Source organism: Motacilla alba, chromosome 9 (genome assembly GCF_015832195.1).
Source record: "Motacilla alba alba isolate MOTALB_02 chromosome 9, Motacilla_alba_V1.0_pri, whole genome shotgun sequence".
NCBI lineage: Eukaryota > Metazoa > Chordata > Aves > Passeriformes > Motacillidae > Motacilla > Motacilla alba.
Window position 1 is genome coordinate 13,557,216 of NC_052024.1, and position 20,648 is coordinate 13,577,863.

A 20,648-nucleotide genomic window follows, 5' to 3' on the forward strand; every position below is an offset into this window, starting at 1 on the left:
AGGGAGTACCCGGTTTGGGGGTGGATGGAAAATCTGTGCTCCTCTTTCCAGGCATCCCGAGGCTGTGAGGGCCGGGCGGCGAAGCGTCTGTGTGGTCCCTCCCGCGCAGGCAGAGCCTTGCCCAGGGCAGCTCCTCTCCCACACGCTCCCGCCGGTAGCTGGCCGTCTCCAGACATCTTGCATCGCTTTGCTCAGCCCTGCCGCAGCTGCAGCCGAGCTCCTGCTGGGATCTCACACGCAGGGTGGGGTTCCCCCTTCTCAAAAGCCTGGTGACAATATCCGGCCGGAGGCAGGGACACCGTCAGGAGCAGTGCCCTGCGATGCTGGGCCGGCTCTGGCGCAGAACCTGGGTCCATGGTGGCTGAGCCCTTGGGGAAAGCTTTCTGTCAGTTTGCCCATGCTGCAGGGGGATTGGTGGCAGATGATCTGGAAGCCTGGGCAGGGGTTGGCCTCCTGCACATGAAGCCTGCAAGTGTGGAGGGAGTGCCCAGCTGCCTCCCTGGTGCAGACAGACAGTGAGCCTGTGTCACAGGGCAGTCCCCACGGATGCTGGCGCTGCCCTTGCCCTATTTTACATCCAGATGCTCTTGAAGCGAATGCATAAGTAAACCCCTTCTCCTTCTTGCCCATTGGGATGACACAGTTTCAGATCTTGGAAGGGGATTTAGCTCTTTTGTCTCTGGCCCAGTAAAGCAGGTGAGCGTGCAATCAGCAAACTGCTGTCAATTACAGCCATCACAAATTTCTGCATCAGTGCCATAAACAAGTGGGAGGGGGAGCCCAGAGTACAGCACCCTGAAGAGCAAAAGAAGACAAACAGGACTATGCTCCAAGGCTGCAGGCATCCCTAGGACTCAGTGCTGTTCTTCCCAGCACATGGTGCTCTCGTAACACCTTTGCTCCTTTACCAGGCTGTCTCAAGCCCCAGGGAAAGCACTCCTGACCTTCCTGGGAAATTAATCCAGCAAGCAATAAACTGGCTCGTGTTTACTTTGAGAGGGATGTCTTATCGAGCTTTAACACAAGAGGGACAGCTCTGAGCTGTGAAATGTGGCTGACACCACATCCATGGCTGGAGCAACCTGCAACCACCAGCACATGCATGGGACCAGCTGGGCCCGAGCCTCCCCTGTGAAAGATGGGAGGCCATGGACAGTCCATCATGTCAGACCTTTTCTTGTCCTTTTTCACATGGGTGAAGGTTAACCAGCTGCAATTACAGCGTACTTCTCCAGAATGGCAAACACTGAGCGATAAGAGAGCCCCTCAGCCCATGCAAGATCAGCAGCGGGGGCAAATGAGAGAAGAGGGAGTGGTGACTGTGCCGTGGGCTGACCCGCCTGGGAGGAGCTTCCCAAGAGGTTCTCTGTGACCCTCGTGCTCACCGTGACACTGGCTGAGCAAGCACAATGCAGCTCTCAGCCATGCCCCTCTCCCTTCTCCCTGGTTTTGGGCTCTCATCCCACAGCCCTCATCCATTACTGCAGCCGTGGGTGGCCATGGTGGTCCAGCTCCTCATCCCTTTGAGGAGACGTGACCCCACTCTGCCTGTGCCCAGCACCAGACCTGCTCTCAAACCTCCGGGGGCAGCGCTGCAGGCAGGGGCTGCCCGTCCCCCGGCTCTGCCCGCAGCCTGCCCGCACGCAGCTGAGCCCAGCGGGGAAGGCAGGCAGCGCCAGCCCCGGCTGTGAGCACAAACATCTGCTTGGAGCCTGCTCAGAAACACCAGCCCTGGCTGTCCAGCTGCCAGCCTCTCTGTTTCCAAGCACAATGAAAGCTGAAGGATGGCTGAAAGGAAACGCCCCATGGGAAGTGCAGAGCTCTGTAGTGTGGGACGCAGCAGCACTGATCCCACAGTGAGGAGCGAGGCTTGGCTGCAGGGAGCAAGGAAGTATCCATCAGGTCTGTCCAGGTCTTTGCTGTGAGACCCTTGTGCTGCTGATGACCAGTCAGAGCCCTCCCAGATGCAGAGCTAGGGATAAGTGCTCTGGTTTCCCTGTCCATTCACCATGCAGGGGACTGGTTTGGTTGGAAGCACTGCTTACTGGAAGGATTTGTCCTGATGCATCGTTATCCCAAAGCTTCCCTGCCCTTCCAGGCTCACTGTCTCCTCCAGCACCCACTGTGATGCAGCCCTGAGGGATGTCCTGGCCCCTCTTCCTCAGCCATGCAGGTCTCCAGTACTGCTTTGCATTTACATGTTGCCATTGAAGGCCTGAGTGCAATGGACCATTTGCTCTCCCCTGCCATAAACAGGATTCATGTCACTGCTGGAACAAAGGCAGGTTGTCTCCCAGGTCCGGACACGAGCCTGTTGCTGATGGAGGCAGGAATGAGGCTCAGCCTGATACTGGAGATGCAAAAAAGCCAAATGTTTCCCAAGCCTGGCAGGATCAGCCTGTGTTGGTCTTGCTTTATACCTGTCATAGCATCGGTGAGGATGCTGCTGGGGCCCAGTACCATTTCCCCTGTTTGGCAGATGCCCCATGTGTGTCAGCACTGCCAAATGAGATGGGGGTTTATCTGTTCCTGGGGTGCAGCAGGGCTGTGAGGGCCAGGGCCAGACAAGATACATAACTGAGGTTCAGCATGTGTCTGTATCCTGCTCCCACTCTTGCTACAAACACTGTCCAGATTTCCAGCGTCAGAGGGAGAAACACCAGCCAGATTGTTTTATGGTTTCAAGAACTCATAATGTTTTCCAGAGAACAGAGGTACAGCCCATCTTCTGCAGTGGGACAAGCTGTGGGAGCCTCCAGTCATTGCTGACAGCCCTCTTTTTAAAGGGATATTCCTGTCTGAGCATTGAGGAACCACTCTGGGGGTCACATTCACACCACCCTGCACTTTCACTGCTGGGACCAAAGCCCCTTTGCAGTGGGTGGCTCCAATGAGCTGATGGGTCCCCCTTTTGACTCCCTGCACATCCCACACTCACACAGACAAGTTTCATTCCCTGACTCAACTCCATGTTTACCATAACAGAGTCCAGACCTCTGGTTCTTAATTTAATCGTGGTGCTGTGACATGACAACAGGTCAAGCTGTGTGTTCCCAGGGAGAGACCTGAACATAGCAATCCCTGGGGTTTTATACCCTCACAGTCTGTGCTGCATGGGCCTCTTGGTCCAATGGTGTGATTTAGTCGGGGGTCTTCTTGCTCTTCATTGGGTCCTGCAGCATCTCTGGGTGACCAGCCACCTCCCTGCTGGGCTGTGCCACAGGTCCTCATGTCCTTTATTAGGCAAACAAATGGTGCCAGTTCACAGCTCCTGTTCTGCAGCTCTGGCCATTTTGCCCTATCCAGGGAACAACCTCAGCTTGCACACCAAGGTAGCTGCATTAAGTATATTCCTCAACACTTCTGACCTCCTCAGCAGCAAGAAAAAGCTGACAAAACAACGGAAGAAAAAAGGTCACCATTGGAAAGGCCTTTGCAAGGCACCCCAGTGCACCCCTATCCAGAGCAGTGTGTGCCATCCCAGCTCCGAGCAGGCAGCAGCCTCCTCCTGGCACAGCCTGGCACGTGTCCTGATGCAGGGCAGGCATGATTGCTGTTAGTGCTGGTACCAGTGCGGCTGGGTGGTGTGAGGGGAGCCAACAGCCCAGGGATGGTGTGTGACCCCACCCGGAGGGAAGAACTCAGCAGAGGCCCCACTCCAGGAGCAATTTTAGGGATGAGTTTTGTTGAGGTGCTATGCAACAGCAGGCTGGGTCAGACAGGCTGTGTCTCCTTAGCAGGGCTGGGAGGACACGGAAAGAGACATGGCTCTGCAGGCAGTCACAGGGTGACCCAGCCCTGGCTCCCAGCCCCGGCTCACAGCCCATCAGCCACCTCATGTCTCAGTCCTGCAGTGAGGCTGAATCCCAGCCTCTGTTCTAGCAGCACTGCCCGAGCCACGCTGTTGTGCTGGCAGGCTCATTACAGCAGGTCTGCTTTTAATTAAGCAGGATGCTGCTTTTGTACAGCTGAACTCCTCGGGAGTTTGGGTACAGAGCCTTCACCCCTGTGGCTCCTGCTGCTCACCCCTGTGTGCAGGGCAGCAGGCGGGGGGAGCCGGGGCCATGGGCTTGGGAACACATGCTGGGGCGGTGTGTCCCAGCCACACAGGATGTTGGCTGTGTCCCCAGGGTGACAGGGCATTGTGCAGTCTGTACCATGCCCTGTGGCGGGTGTTTGCTCTCTTGGGGCCAGAAGGCAAAGCCCAGGGCTCTTATCGCGCCAGGCAGATAAGGGTTAATGCCCCAGCAGTTGTGCTGAGCTGGCTTTATTGGCAATAAACCCCTTCTGGGAGCAGCTTCCTAATCGTTACAGATTGCAGGTAGCCCTACCTCCAAGGCTGTCCTTTAGCAACAGCACCTCTGCCCTGCCCTCCCCTTGGCAAACACACCAGGAGCAGTCCCCCCCCAACCCCGCACCCCTTCAGTGCCACAAAGCCCCCTCACAACCCTCAGTGAGGTGCTGGCACAAGGGACATGTGCCCCCAGCCTGCTGCCAGTGCCCAGTGCGGATGCTCGTGCAGGGCTGAGCAGGGAAACAGTCCAGAGGCTACGGCCTGTGTGGATCATATCGCTGTCCTTGGATACCTGAAAGACACCGGAATGGGGAGCTGGTACCCCTGGGGCACAGCTCTTCTCAGGCAGAGATGTCAGAAATCACTCCTGAGGCAGAGGCTGGGAAAGGGATAAGATTGTCCCAGCCGTTCCCAGCACCAGCTGATCGTATGGCCACGAATGTTTAATAAATGGGAGTGGAGTCATTTGTCTGGGCTGATCCCCCAGGAAGTCTGTGCTCCGCAAAACAAACCGGGCTTTTGTTTGACTTGTTTTAAGTTAAACACGTCACCCCTGTAAATCACAGGTCCCCTTCCCTGCCCCAGGGGCAACGGCAGAGCAAGGGGGCTGCTGGGCTAGAGGCGCTGGTGCAAGCCAGAGCCGTGCGCTGGCAAGTCTGGTCCCACCACCGGGCCGTGTGTCCCAACTGGAAGTCATGGGGCTGGAGCATCCCAGCCCCCGCAGCACACAGCCACCCCAAGCTGCCCACACGCCCTGTTGCACGCATCCCCCGGGCAGGTTTGCGGTGCTGCTCCCGGGGGACTCCTGTCCTGGCTCCCCCCAAATCCCAACGCAGCTGCCAGGCTGCTTTTTCACCACCCCACGCTCCCTGCGGGCCGGCGCCTGGATGCCGGCCCAAGGTCAGCCGTCGGCTGCGGGCCCTTGGCAGCAGCGCGGCCGGTGGCTGGGGACGGCCGGCCGGGGGCTGTGCCGCCGCAGGGCCGGGGCTCGCCGGGGCTCGGCGCGGCGTGCGGGCGGCGTGCGGCCGCGGGCTGCCGGTCCCGCCGCCTGCCAGCGGGGGCCGGGCGCGCTCGTGTGCGGCGGCAGCGGCGCGCTCCCTCCCGCGCTCCCCACACCGCTGGCAGCCCGCCACCGCGCCGGGGGTTCGCTCCTTTCTCACGACCTCTCAGGTTCCTGAGCTCATCTGGGAGCTATTCATTTCCTGCCAGAAAACAGCCTTGCCTGCTAAAAAAACCACCTTGGCCGCAGAGCGGCCCAGGGCTTGGTACGAGGGCTCTCCCGGCTTAAATCATAAAGCTCCGGCTGTCTGGCTGGAATCAAAGGCAGGGCGGGCGTGGGGGGGCGCGGGGGCCTGTGCCATATGGTAGCACTTAAGAGCCAAGGAGGAAGCAAGGAGGGGCTTTTGCACCGCTCACGAGGAGTGTGGGAAAAGTTAATTGACTTTAATGACAGGTTTCCCGGGACGGCAGCAGCAGCAGATGGAAGGGAGCTGCGGGGATGCGAGGGGCAGCCGGGGCTGTAAGCTCCGTGGTGGGTGGGGGACAAGGCAGGGTGCTGGTAAGGCAGGAAAAGCCCCCTGCGCACGGACCCCCGTGCAGGTGCACTGCAGGCAGGGAATGGAGCACTGCTCCTTCCAGCTCAGCACCCTCGGGTCTGCAAATGCACCCAAAGGATTGTGGCAAAGTGCTGACCAACCCAAGAATGGTCATGAGAGAGAGACCTGCCTCCAGCTCTTCCCAGGATCCTCTCCACTGGCAGAAAGGGCTCAGCAAGATGCCCAGGGAAGCAAACAGGAGCTGCATCCCATCTGGCAGCACTAAGTCCAGTCCCTTTTGCTACCTATCCTGTACTGTTTCCATGCAGGGTCATAGCTCAGCCCTGTACATTCCCTGGCACTCCTCCCTCACTCTTTCCTGCTCATCCCACAGCATCAGTTTAAAGGCATTTGCTGCACCTGAAGCAGAATTCCCACACACAATGATCCACAGACCCATAGCCTGCATTTGTCATCCCAATTTGTCATGGGCTCAGTGAACTGGCACCAAGAGCACAGCTCTTGGGAATTGCTCTGATCCCCTTAAAGCTCACAAACTCAAGCAGATCTCTCATGTCAACAGGCTGTGGGATAGAGTAAACAGAGAAAGCTTTGGAGAAACCGGCCCAAGCATGCCGTATCTGCTTTATACTAGGCTATTTAAACTCCATTAGCAAATAGGTTCATCTTGTCTTTCACTCCAGGATCTGCTGTATGTTCTCCATTAGCCTACAGCAGAGTCTCTTTTTTCTAATGTACTTTCCAAACCAACTGCTTCAGAAAAAAAAAGGAAGACTCTGCTCATATGGAACAGCATTCACTCTTATAGGTGATGCATGACTGGCCTACATCAGCTCCACACAAGCCATCCAGCATCAGGAGTTGGTCTGATGCAATTCTGAGACATGTCCTGCAAGCACTTCTCTGATCACAAGGTGGGCTCATGCCTACCCTCAGTACCTCCAGTGCAGAAAGGTGACACTGGCTGGTGGAAGGGAAAGAAAGCTCAGCCACTGCCTAATCCCACGCACATACCAACCCTCTTCCTAGGATGTATTTTCAGATCAGGTGAATATGTTTCTTTACTGCGAGCAAAGCTGGGGAGTCAAACCCCAGCAGGTTTAATCCACCTGGTCTCACTCTCCCCAGCTTTCATTTCCCCAGCACCTGGATACAGTCAAGCACCTGGCTGATCCAGACAAAATCCAACAAGCTTTTGCAGCAGGATTTGGACAGAAACCCCAGTGGATCCTGGCACATCTTAAAGCTGTCCGCTCTGAGTTAGGACTTGTTAAGAAGGGCCATGCAAGCTGTAACCTGAGACTGCTGCTCGCCACTATCTATGGCTTGCATCTTGCCTGGAAACGGGGCATCCTCAAGTCACAGGGGTCAGCTGCAGCTCAGGATTACAGAGTCCTTGCAGCCCCACATCACTCCCTCGACCACGTGTTTTCCATATAACAGCAGAGGAAATGCCCAACTCTATCAAAACCACATGCAAAGCATTAATCATCAAGCAGAGCTTGGCTGCTGCTCAGGGTCGGGAACAGCTCTATGCTTTTAAGTCCAGGTGGAGGTGGTGCCCAGCGCCTGCTGCAGCCCGTCAGCCAGGAGACAGGAGCACTCGTGTCAGGCTTGTCCTGCGGAGAGCCACTGCTTTTGTAACTCGAGAAGCTGGCAGGCACGGCTCTCTCAATCAACTGACTGGAGTCACTTGCAATTTACACTACAGCCTGGGAAGCAGGCTCCTCCGGCTTCAGGGCAGGAGGCTCACCCGGGCAGCTCCATGTCTTGCTTTACCACACCAACTCCATCAGCCCGAGGTGCCAGAACAGAGCAGAGGTGAGTCCCACAGCACATTCACCAGCTCTGCAAATACAAGCTCCTTTTAACAAGTCTGATTAATTGAGCTGCTCCCAAAGAAGCAGTAATTACATCTGCCCCAGGGCAGGGAGAGGGGCCAGGTGATTTCACAAGACAGAGAGGACAGAGGGTCTGAGTGACAGCTCCAGCCTGGCGAACAGGACAAGGCAGCCCTGGAGCAGCAAGATCCACAGGCAGCCAGGAACTGGGGTCCCTCCTATGCACACATGCCAGAGCTCAAATTTTCTCCAAAGGCCTTCCAAAATGGAAGGGAAACTTTTATTTTAAGAGCATTCAAAAAAAAAACCCCAAAAAAAAAAAAACCCAACCAAAAAACAAACCCCCAATCTTTGGTGTCACATAAGGAAAGGGAGGAAAGGAAGAAAAAAGATCTCGTGTAAAACACGAAACACTGTCAAGGGAGTGCTATGGTACAAAGGCACAATCCAATATGAACATATAATCTATGTACAGCCGTGCCAGCAGCACGGGGTGCATTGCCAAGTCCAGTCCGGTGCCCACCACCCTCACCAGGGTCTCCAGACTGAGTCGGCCGTGCCAGGTGGCGGGCCTGGCGGCGAGGCAGCAGTGGCAGCTGTGGGTGGGCCGCCATACAGAGGCAGCACAGCTCCACCAGGAGCAAAGGCAGTGCTGGGGATGAGGAAGGCAAACTGCCCATCAGAGGCTGGCAGCAGCTGGAAGCCACCGTACATCTTGGCTGCATCGGCACCCGGCTTGCAGGGCATGCCCGGGAGTGGCCCCACACCACTGCCTGGAGGAACCAGGGGGGGCCCAAAGGCTGCGGCTGGTGGCAACGGGGGCGGCGGGGGGGGCGCAGGGTAGTTCATGGTGTTGATCTGGGTCATGCAGCTGGCCAGGTGGCCCAGGAGCCGGGTGCGCACCTCAGTGTTGACGCCCTCGCAGGTGGAGAGGAACCGCGTCACCTCGTTCATGCACTCGCTGAAGCCAGCTCGGTACTTGCCCAGTACTGTGGGGTCTGTGCTCAGGGCAGCTGTGGGAGGAGAGAGGCACACAGCAGTTAGCAAGCTCCACAGGGAAGAGAGGTGCACAACTCACCAGCATTGCATCCTACAGCCCCTCTGAGCTAGCAATCCAGATGGGGAAAGCAACCCCTCTGGCAGTAGGTCTTGTGTTCCCAAGTACCAAGATTTCAGACAGAGAGCACAGCTCCTCTGATACCAAGTCCACCAGCACCAGAGACCCAGGTGGGGAACAGGTAAGTCCCAAGAATCTCCTCAAGTCCCCATATACGAGAGACCCAGGTTGGAAACACAGTTCCCTCCACCACCACAAGTGGTTCTTGTGTCTCTTGCACCCCCAAAACAGACCCATGTGCAGAGGGAACTCAAGCTGGGACTACAGCCCTCTGTGTCCCCTCCAGCACCAGAAATGCACAAACAACATCGTGACCTTTCAGCATCTTATTGGGGATACTAGTACAAAGCATGATGCCTCTCACCACCCCCCAGTAGCAGGGATGGAGCACTGTGTCCCCCATGAAAACAGGATTCAGGCGCAGAGCCGCTGGCACCAGGAATACAGGTACAGAACACACGACCCTTCCCTCCATCACTCCCGGGGGATGCAGGTGCAGAGCCTGGTGCTCCTGCTGTCCTCTCTACGAAGCAGGCAGGCAGAGTGTGTGATGCCCCCAGCGCCCGGGCTGCAGGCAGCGCCACCCCAGCTCCCACTCTCCGGTTCCCCCTCGGGACTCACCAGTCATCTGGGCTCGCTGGAGGCTCCGCAGGTGCTTGACGGTCATCTCCAGAATGTCGGCTTTCTCCAGCTTGGAATGCCGGGAGCTCTGCGGGAACAGGCGGGGCTCAGACCGGCCCGGCAGCGCCGTTTGCCCCCGCACCCCCCGCCCCGACACCCCTGCGCTTACATCCTTCTTCAGCGCGTCCAGGATGAGCGTCTTCAGCTGCCCTAGGCTCTCGTTGATGCGCGCCCGCCGCCGCTTCTCCATGATGGGCTTAGAGGACTACAAGAGAGGCGACAGTCAGCGTCCGGCACGGCTCCGCACGGCGCTGCCCGTTCCGTCCCATCCCGTCCCGGCCGCCCTTACCTTGCGATGCTCCGCCGCCGTCTTCGGCTTGTCGGGCGTCGCATTGACGCTGGCGGGGGTGGCGGCCACCGGCGAGGCGCTGCTCTTCTCCATCAGGTCGGCCGGCATGGTGCGCCGCCGGGAACAGGCGCCGCGGCGGCGGCAGCAGCAGCGGGGGCCGGGCCGGGCCGTGAGGGAGCGCTCGGGGCGGCGGCGGCGGGGCCGGCGGGGCGCGGGTGCCGCGCGCCCTTGGCCGCCCCTACTTATATAGCGCGCGCCGCACGCGCGCGGCTCGTGTGAAACGTCCCCCGCCGCCGTTCCCACACTCGCGCCCAGCCAATGGGCGCCGCCCGCACGCGGCCCCGCTCGTGGACGGCGCCCGCCCATTGGCTGCGCGCCGCGCGGCGGCCGCCGGCCAATGGCGCGGGGCGGGCGGCCGCGGTTTAACCCCTTGGGCACCGCCCGCGGCGGGGGGGGCGCGGGGAGCGCCGCGCTAATTACCGGGTTAATTGGCGCCCGTGGCAGGCGCGGCCCCGCCCGCTCCCCTCGGGGACCGCCGGCCCCGGGGCGGGCTGCGCTGTGGGGGGCCGCGGCCCTCCGGGGTGATGGCCGGGACGCGGCGGGCCGGAGCGCGGCTACTGTGTGCGGGGGCTGCGGCGAACCGCGGGGCGCGCCGCGGCGGCCGCGTCCTCCCGCGGTGCCCGCGGCATTGCCGCGGTCGCCCAGATCTCCCCAGGGCAACCCAAGTCTCCCCACAGCAGACCGGGTGTCCCCCCCGGTCGCCCAGGTGTCCCCAGGGCCGCCCGGGCAGTGCCACGCGGTGCCGCCCGTGCCCCCGCCGCTGTGCCCGGGGCGGGCAGCGCCGGTGCCCGGAGCAGCGCGGGGCACGGGGCGGGTGCGCGGGGGCACACTCGGGCCCGGGGGCGGTGGCCGCCGTGGGTTCTGCCGCCCGGCTCGCACGGCAGGCTGGCGGCGCGGGCACGGACGCGGCGGTGCGTGCGCTGACATCGGGGACACAGGCGAAACCGCAGGGAGGGAGGTGCCTGTCCCTCGGGCCTGGCCCAGCCGCCCTGCTGCCACCTCCGGCTGGTTTGGACAGTTTGTGGGTTGCTTTAAAAAAGGAAAAAAAAAAAAAAAAGAAAGAAAAAGTATTTTGCCTGGGGACTTGAATCCTTTTTTTTCTCCCCTCCGCTTGACTGACTTTCTCACACTCCTATTCCCATAGTCTGCCAGCTAGGCCTGAGTCATCCTGCCAAGAACTAGACCTGGCCTATTCAAAAATGTGCTCACTCGCTCTTTCTCTGTCTCTGTCTCTCTCTTTTTTTTTTTTTTTTTTTTTTTTTTTTTTGAGTATACACCGTAATGTTTTTCCACCTCCTCTTGTACCTGATCTGCACCTGTACAGGGCCAATCCCACACGTATCACCCGATCTTGCCTTTTCAGAGACCGTGAGAAAAATAAAGTTCAAGAAAGAAGAGACATGTTTGCAGATCTCACCGGTGCAAAGCCCTCGTCCCTGCAGAGGCTTGCCTGCTGAGCCTTCAGAGTTTAAAAAAAGAAAAATAAATAAAAGGGAGAGTGTCATGTTTAAAACTGCGGAAAAGTACAAATCCATGCTTTCTTTTACCTCCTTGATGGAGCCACAAGCCTTTTGATTTTAAAATGAAAAAAAAAGAAAAAAAAAAAAGCAGCCCTCAGTGGGCAAGGTTTAACTTCAGACGAACAATATTTGACATAAGTTTCAATTATCTAGGCAGCTGGACAAACTCGAGTGAGGAAAAGACCGAGACTGCACTGGGAAGTCAGTGCCGAAAAGCACTTTCACACTTATCTTCGTGGGGAAACCGGAGACAACGCATTAGCGTGAACACTGCAGAATGTTTTTGGAGAGCTTAGAAACTCTCCGCTGGTTCACTATTTCTTTTAGCGCTGATATTTGCATATATTGGTGGGGAAGAAAGTTATGACAATTCCCGAGCTGGTGTTCCCTCTCCCTCCCGCGGGGATTTGCAGAGGGCTGAGGAAACGCGGCGCTGGGCAGCCCGGTCCCTCCCGGCCGGAGTGAGAACAGGCTGCAATTATGTCTGTGTTTGTGGTAGCCGAGGAGCTGCAAACCGCCCGTAATTGCCGGCAACAGGTCGGTGTCTCTGTGGGACGAGAGGGGGCAGGCAGCAAGAACAGGCTGTCATTAGGGGTTGCCAGCCCTCGCCCACAGCCGGGAATTGCCTGGCAGCAGCAGCCCTTGCTGCGCTCGCACCCTGCCCGCTGCAGGGCCTGCCGGGTGCCTGTCCCCTCCGGGCTGAGGGGACAGCGCCTCCAAAAGCGCCTGCTGCAGCAGAGGCTCCTCACGTCCATCAGCGAGCGGGGCGGCGGGGCGGCGACACTCGTGTGTCCCTGCTGCACATCTCCGCCTGCTGCTGCTGTGAAATGCCTTCATGCACCAGGGTTGTGATCTCCAAGCGGAAGCACGTCTACTTGTGAATTCCCCAGGGATCAGGAGAGGAAGGGGAGGATTTGTATGGAAGGATGTCTCTGGAAGTGAAATGGCTGAGGCCGAGTTTAGGCTGGAAGGCGGTGAAGAGGTTTTTAACCGCTGAGGGGATCTGGAACAGATCCTCTGGGCATCTCCAGCCCCGCCTTCTCTTGTGAAAGAGGTGTCAAGGGGGAGGTGAAACCCAGAGATAAGGGACTGCCCCAGGGACTGGGATGTCCCTTGTCCCACAGTCCTCCCAAAACGTTTTTTGCTTTGCTCGGGCAGTCATCTTGGATTACAATTTGGGAATTGTCCAAAACAGATTTGGGAAGAACCTTTAGACAATGCATTAGGGCTTTACTGACTGGCAGAACATCTTGGAGGAAAAATGTGTTGGCAAGAAAATTTAGACTAGTCCTGGGCACGGGCCCAGGGGTGGGAAGGAATAAAATAGGATGCTGCTGCTGGTGCAGCACGCAGGAGGTGAGGAGGTGGCAGGGTTGGCTGTGCCTGCGCTCCAGTCCTTTAGGAAGCAGCCAAGATGAGCAAAATATGCTTCTAGAGATCCAAGTGTTTGAATATCCAAAGCTTGAAGGATCCTAGGAAATACAGAAAATAGAAACCACGTTGCCTGTAAGAACTGGGTTGCAAACTGAATCCCAGCGATTGCATAGCAAGCCTTTCCTCTTTGGGTCACAGGCTGAAAACCTAGCCTGGCCACAGCTCAAAGCTGTCACCACCCTGAAGGCTGGAAAACAAGTGCTGAGTCTCAGGGACATGTCCCTGGCACAGGTGTCTCCTCTGGACAGCCCTGCACACATGCCTCTGCTCGTAGTTCCCATCCCAGAAGCTGTTGTGCAATCCATATCCAACCAGCTCCCCTGGGAGGAGTGATCTCAGAAGCTTTGGGTGCAGGTTTCAGGATTTATTTCCCCTCCATAAACGTTTGCCAGGTCTTTGGAACAAGGTCACTTTCAAACTGACTTCCTGACAAAGCTCCCTAGATGAATCAAAGCTTTCATGTACATTGCTCCCCTACACACCAGGTCTTTGTGGCAAAGAGGGCAACTTCTGTGCAGCAGTGTCACTGCCTGGCCCCCTCGATGGCAGGAGCAGCTCATTTTGAGGCAGCAGCCTGGTTTTATGGCAGGTCCTGCCCTGTCATTCCACTGGGAACCCACTTCCCAAAGACCTGCTGAGAGCTGGGATCCAGCTCTGTCAGACAAGCCTCGGGGTGGGTGCTGGTGTGGCAGCTGCTCCCCAGAAGCCAGCCTCTTTCAGCTGTTCCCTGGCTGCTCCTGCAGAAGAGAGGCTGAAGTGTTTATTCATTTTACTCCTCACTGCATGAGTCAGGCTGGGTGTGTTTGGGGCAGCTCTGGCCATTCTGCAGTGACACCTCCTTGTGTGGAAGGAGCCTCCTGGCATTCAGGAACTGGTGCCCTTCATTCTGTTGCCCACACAACCAGGAGAATGGTGCACACATCCCTGGGAATGGTGCAGGAAACTGGGGGATGAAGAGGCCAAAGCTTTGCTTGAGTAGCAAAGTGCCAGTCTGAGAAACTCCAGAGTCAGTAAGGACAGACAATGAACAACCATTTTCATCTCCGCAGCCCATCCCAGCCCAGGCTGGAGCACAGCTCTGTACTGAGAAAGGCTCTGGGACAAGAGCCAGGATACCTGGATCTCTTGCTAAGCTGATTCCTCTTGGCAGGCTCCTATCCTGCTGAACCAAGGAAACGCTGCCGGGGAGCTGGCGGGGAGGGCATTTTGGCAGCTGTGAAATGCCACCCATGTGGATGGGAATTCCCTTCCTGATACCCATGGCGTTACTTCAGAGGTTGCTGGTTTGGCTAAAGCAGCCACAATGTGCTAATGGGCATGAGATGGTGCAGCACCAGCTTTCCCCTGTGCGCCTTTCCAGAGCCCCAGCTCCATCCTGGTCCTCTGCTGGCAACCAAGGCTGGGTGTTGTCAGGCACTGCAGCTGGGAACAAGCTCTGGGAACAGCCCTAAATTTCCTGTGGGGCTTGGACTGGTATCTGGCACTGCCGCGACCAGCCGGAGGCTGTGAGCTGCCTTATACCCTTCTCAGAGATGCTCTTTTCATGCAATGTGCCCAGAGTTCACCAGACCACTGGTTTGCAGTCTGCTGACCATGACAGGGCAGTCCCACTCCAGTACAACAGCCAGCATCCTTGGCAAGATCCAGGAGCTCTAGGCAGAGGGACAGGCAGCTGAGCCTGCATCCCTCTGAGAACCAGAAATAAATGCACAGTCACTGCCATGCTCCAGAGGGGAGCCAGGAGCATCTCTGCTCTCGTTCACTCCCTCTGTGGTGAGAGCTGTTGGCAGTGAGAGCTGAGTTATTTATTTATTAAGATCCCGCTTGTGTTGCTGCCTGAGGCTGCTGGTCTCTGCGCTGGAGCCGTGGTGCTTGCGAGCTTGCAGGAAATGGAAAGACTGCAAGCTATGAAGCAGGAGTACATACAGGAAAACACCGTGAGTTTGGCAGTGGTGGGGCTGGAGAGGGCATGAGGGCTCACTGGCACAGACGATGTCTCTGTCCCAAATGCTGAGCAGAAGGAGCTCTTTGAGAGCCAGATGAAGGTGGGTGTGCATCAGCTGCACATCCTGAGTTGTCTCCAGCCGTGTTGCTGCAGCACTGGTGTGCTGAGCTGTCTGTGATCCCTGACATGCTGTGGCTGCAGGAAACCCTGCAGGCTGTTCCAGAACACGGCTTTTAAGTCAGATCAGCCCAGCAGTGTGGTTTGCAGCCCAGCTGTGCACAGCTGGGTCGGTGCAGCCAGGGGATAGGAAGCCGTGGGCGGGAGCGTGGCGAGGTGGGAGTCTTGCCAGCCGTGCTCAGCGCAGGGAGCCTGTGGCGGGGTGTGTCAGCCTGCCCTCAAATTCCCAGCACACAAGCCCTTTTCTGTGCCCCTTCTGCCCTCTTCCCCTGGCGCCTGCAGCCAAGGGCAGGTGGGATCCTTGGCATGTGGCTCCCTGGGGACTCAACCTTCACCGACTGCAGACTCATGAATCCCACAGGGCCAGCCCTTGGCCACAGTGTCTGTGCTCTTCTGCAGAGTGATCAATCATATTTTCCAACACAGTTCCTTCTCCTGGGCATTAATCAGTCCAAGAAAGCAGCCTGGACTGATGGCTGCCATTGAGCTTTCTGCTAAATTTACCAGCTGATCACCATCTCTTCTCTTCATACCATGAATTGGCAGCAGGGAATGTGTTGTGTAAACTTCATGTTATCCTCAAAACCCTGGCAACTGCAATGATGCCGCAAGAAAATATTTGGAACCTTTGGGAGGTGCTACAACAGGCAGCCCTGCCTGGCACTGGGGAGCTCTGCTGAGGGCAGGACAGGCAGGCCAGGAGTTGTGTGCTCCACCAAGGGTGGGGACAGAAGTCTCAGCCTCCCTGGTCTGACCAGGTCCTGAAGACCTTGGGACACCAGGCATTTCCCCTTGACAAATAGCATTGGTCACAACTTGCCAGCTCTCCCATTTCCATTATTTGTGTATCCATTTATTCAGGAAAACACAGGATACTTCATGGTGCAGTGCTTTCCTACTGCAGAATGGAGCCTTTGCAGAGCCAGCGTCTTTCTTGATGTGTAAGTAGATGGACTCTGATAAATCCAGGGTACAGTGAATCATTTGCACTTGGTGCCTGATCTCCCTGGTGTCTTTAGTTCTGTTTTAGTTTGGCAGCGCTATGGAGAGAATTAGCCTATCTCACTAATATTGAAATGCATACATAATCTGAATCCTGTAAAATCAATATGCATTATTCAAGGTGACAACAGAGCTCAAATTAGTCCTTTAGCTATATCAAGAGTATCAGGATGATCACATGTTATTTGGATTAGGGACCTCATGCAGACACATGGCTTCACACACGTGGGCAGGGCACGGTGCTGAGGTGCGTGGCCAGGAGGATCCGGGGAGCCGGATCCCGCCCTGCCTCCTGCCTGCGGCAGCCCTGGGAGCCGCCTGAATTGCGCCAGAGTGCAGCCGCAGCGGCAGGTGAGGTGATCGGGGCGGCGTGCCAGGGGGACACAGGGACGGTGGATTTCTGTTTGTTTTTCTGCCCAGGGCAGGCAGTAGGAGGAGGGGATTTGAAATCCTCAGCACACTTTGACAGCGGCTCAGGGTGTGTGCTAGAATGGAGTGGTTTCTCCCTTATTTTTCTTTTCCTCCTTGCTGATGTGTAGCCAAGGCTCTCCATTAGCGCTTTGGCCGTTGACAGGTGTTACCAAGGGGTGGGATTTTTGGAAAACTGTGCATTTTCCATTTGCTTTGTCTGGTGCATGGCTGCACATGTGCTGGTCCGGGGCTGTGTGCATGCCCTGGTGCCAGAGATCATGCTGGAGAATCATCCTGATATAGGCTGATAAGAGATCTCTTGTGAGCTAGTCAAGAATTGGTGTGTTACTAACTGCTGTAATAGAAAATATTATCCTTTAGAGGATGTTATTGTTTTATAAACAAGGGAATAATTTACAGTTCACTTGCTTAAATCATACGTTAATTGCTATGTGTAATGAATAAATATATTTGCAAGTACATTTAATTTGCACAGATTCCAGAAGTCTAGACATTAAGAGACGGATCATTATTTGATAAGTAATCTGGAATGTCGTATGAAATGACATTTATTTTCACATGATGAAATATCCTGAAATGAGATTTCAGGGTCCTTGTCCTTCATTCCCTGCAATGAAGGGCAGTGTTGTCATCGGCTGCCTCAGAAAGGTGTCCAGGCTGCCTGGGGACACAGGGGAAGGCAGGAATCCTCCAGGAGCGACACAGAGTAGAATAGCAAACTTAGCTTTATGCAGATGCAAGTTTTTAATATTACAGAGTGTAAAGAGAGAATACAGAGCCAAAAATGGTGGATGTCTGCAGTAGCCTGGGAGGCTTCACATCAGTGCTAACTGATGGCAGGATGGCCGTGGGGCTGTGAATAGCATGAGGAGTACCTGAGGAGGTGAGCTGGGAGTATTGGTGATGAAAGGGAGGCATTAGTGCTACTGCCTGGGCACTGGTGAGAGCTCAGCCCAGTGTGAGGATGCAAGCAGAAGCAGCACCAAATACACCCAGCAAAGAGGCTTTTGCAGCCTGCTGCTGGTCACACATGCCCAGTGGCTGTTGCTTGCAACTCAGGAGGCTGCAGGAATCTGTGTCCTCTTCTCCAGGGAGTGAGGAGCCCTCCCTGCTGCTGCCTGCTGCTGGAGCTGGGGCTGGCTGCTGCTGCCCAGAGTAAGAGGCCCTACAAACAGAAGGCACCTGTGCTTCAGTTGCTGATACTGAATAATCTCGGGCTACTGGTGCCCTTTTGCAGGCCCATATCTTTATTGGAGGCTGTTAAAGCCAAACCTCCCAGCAGCAATAACATGACTACAAAGCATTTCTAAGAGTAAAGTACGTGGGAATAAGGGACATACTGAGATCCCAGCCAATTTCAGTACAATACAAGTCTGAAGTACCTTATAAAGTTAACAAGTCAAATTTAAATGTATACAAGGCTCGGGAGCATATAGGAAACAGGATTGGCCAAGCCTTCGAAGGCCCATCATTGTCTTTCAAAAAGTCCACTGAAGGCTCATGCCATAAAAAAAGGTGTATTCACATGGCTGATACAGTGATAAACCTGGTGGAGAAATGCCAGCAGCCAGAGTGGGCAGGGATGCTCCCTGCAGGGATGCTGTGGTGGCCCAGCCCCTTGTTACAGAGTGCTTTGCCCTGCTCTCTCTGTTGCTGCACCACAATAAAAGAGGGTTCTTCTGGTGTAAATATGGGGAGTGTTTGGCAGGTGACTGGCTCCAAGGCAAGAAGTAACCCTTGTCCCTGGCTTTATGACAGGTCATCCAGCCTCTGCAATCTTGCTGCTGGAGAGGTAAAAAAATAGCTCTCCTGTCTTGCCCAGCGCCATCTTCATCACACTCCTGAACAGCACAAGCTGCAGCCAGGAGTGTAGCACATTGTGGTGGCTTCTCTTTCCCCTGTGATATAAACACCCTGGATGCCACAGACAGCAAAGGACAAGGAAAGAGCTAAGAGAGAGAGCATGCTTGTGCTGCATGCCAAGGAGATTGTCCCTGCTTTCTCAGAGCTGAAGACACCCATGGATTAGGAGAGTCTTCTGTAGGCACCTGGAGAACTGTTTGTGAAGGGTTACAACGTGAAAACTATGCCCAAAGGTCCCAAGCCTGCTCCTGTTTAGCTTCCTTGAGTACCGGATTAAGAGCCAAATGTGGTCATGAAATGCCAGAGACCCAGAGCTCTTTCACCTGCCTGAGTGGTGTCAGTGTGGCGAGCTTACCGTGCCTGATCTTTCCTTCTCCTCTGTGTTATTTGTGTTTAGCAGGCTGTGTTCTGCCTTCATCATGTGCCATTGTGTATTTATACATTTTACACATCCATTTGGAAGCAAGAACCGGTGCCACAGGACTTTCCAACCAGCCATGCTCTCTAGCAGAGCACCCAAGCAAGTTGCATTGCAAACCATCCAAAGACTGCAATAGAATGGCAGAAAAGTCCCAGGAAAATGCCCTGCTACAAAGACATTGGAAAACCAAGATAATTTCATGGCTTGTTTATGAGCAGGAAGCAAACCCACCCTGATTTGGTGCCTCTGGAGAGGCCAGCAGAACTGGGATGCATGCTGCAGGACTTGGCGTGCAGGAATTCGTGAACCATAAGGCCTTGTCAAAACTAATTTTTAAATAAAATGCAGTGTCCTAGCAAAACACATGCCTGAGACTTAAACCAAAACCAAAGTACAAAATGTGATGTTTAAAGGCTGGGCTCCATCTCAAGCGAATAGAAGCCACATGCATTCATCTGAGATCAGATTTTGGCGTGATCTGCAGTTGTGCTCATGGAGGCTGCAGTGAGAGCAGGCAGAGGAAGTCTTCATCTCCTCCTACAATCCTGGACACAAGATCATCCTTTCTGCACTTTCTGAGTGAAAAGGTTTCTGACACCAACCCCAGGCTCCCCAGGTGTGGGATGGAGCATCCCAGGGCTGCTCAGCTGTTTGCTCCACACTGTGTGCAGGCAGCAGTGAGGCCACTTCCACCAGCCTGAAAACTTGGTGCAGACCTGCATCTCTCTGCCCTTGCCGTCCCAGTGGGTTTGGGTCTGAGAGCTCCCAGTGACACCACTGTGTAGCAAGTGTCCTGAAAAAGAGCCAGTATTGAGGCTTAACCTTTATTAATTGTGGAGAGGAAGAAATAATGCTGGCAAAATATTGTCAAATACTTCAAATTAATGATTAATTCTAGATGGAGTGATACTGTTTGATGTGGTCTTTGCTGGTTTAAACAGGAGAAGGGTGATTCACTCTAAAGGAATTTATAAAAACACAAGTATTTGCTCATGGACAATAAATACTGGGGCAGATAAAAAGGGGGATGAAGTGTTCGGTGTTGTGATAGCAACTCTGCTTGAGAAAACTTTTGACCTTCTCACATCTTAAATCAATGCCCCCCCCCTTTGCTTTCCCCCAGGCCTGCTCTGGAGGCTGAGGGAGCGGGGTACGTGGGAGCACACCAGGCTCGCCCTGGGCTGTGCTGCTGGCAGGTCCCCTGTTTCCCTCTTGTTCCCACGGAGAGGACGGGGCACCCGCCGAGGGGCACAGGGCAGCACCCGACAGCAGTTTACACAATCTGTGTACACAGCCTAATCTGTCAATTTGCCTGTTGTAAAAGTAAGCGCATTAACCTGGTGCTGAAGCTGCTGTGGTTTACAGAGCTGCTCCACCTGGGAAGCTGAGATTTATGCTGTCCACTGGCCAGCGAGGCATCCCGTCCCGTCCCATCCCATCCCACCCCATGCCGTCTCACCCTGTCCCCTCCCAGTGCAGACAGACACGCTGGCCAGGAGGGCTGGCTGCAGGCAGCAGAGAGCCCATGCACAGCCCGGTGGGAGCGGCAGCAGAGGTGCCGGCAGTGCTGTGCCTGCCCCAGGGCGCCTGAGAGCCATCGGGTGGGTACCTGAGGGAGGGAGCTTGCTATCTACCTTTCCCGTGGGAATACGATGCAGCTGAGATAACCCCCAGACCTTGTTGGGACTCTGCCAGTGTCATTAAAGTGTTGACATCTGCTGATTACCCTGACATGATGCTGGTTTTATTGAGACAAGATTAGCCACTCGCACTTTGAAGGGAGGCTGGGCACACACGGTAACTGGCTGTCCCCTGTCAGGAAGGGCTTCAGAGCCTTTTCCAGTCTGGTCTTTTTTCTTTATGAAAATCTAACTATTTATGCCCTAAAAATAACAGCATGGGAATGAGGGCACAAAGCAGGCAGAGCAACGTCCCTGAGCTGGTGTCCAGCCTTGCCACGTCTGTTGTGGGTTAGCCAGCAGTGCAGGGTGGCCCTGGTCACATCACCTGTCGGTG

The 20,648-nt window shown here is 55.6% G+C and overlaps 1 protein-coding gene across 1 annotated transcript; it reads right to left on the reverse strand.

Moving 5' to 3' along the window:
* Window positions 1–5,529: 5,529 nt before the first annotated feature.
* HES1 (hes family bHLH transcription factor 1) lies at window positions 5,530–10,068 on the reverse strand. The gene is made up of 4 exons (XM_038146497.1): window positions 9,779–10,068; window positions 9,599–9,694; window positions 9,430–9,517; window positions 5,530–8,704 (listed from the first exon to the last, which is right to left on the reverse strand). Exons 1-4 carry the CDS (start codon window positions 9,884–9,886, stop codon window positions 8,220–8,222), a joined length of 777 nt encoding a protein of 258 aa, XP_038002425.1. The 5' UTR covers window positions 9,887–10,068; the 3' UTR covers window positions 5,530–8,219.
* Between the last annotated feature and the right edge of the window lie 10,580 nt (window positions 10,069–20,648).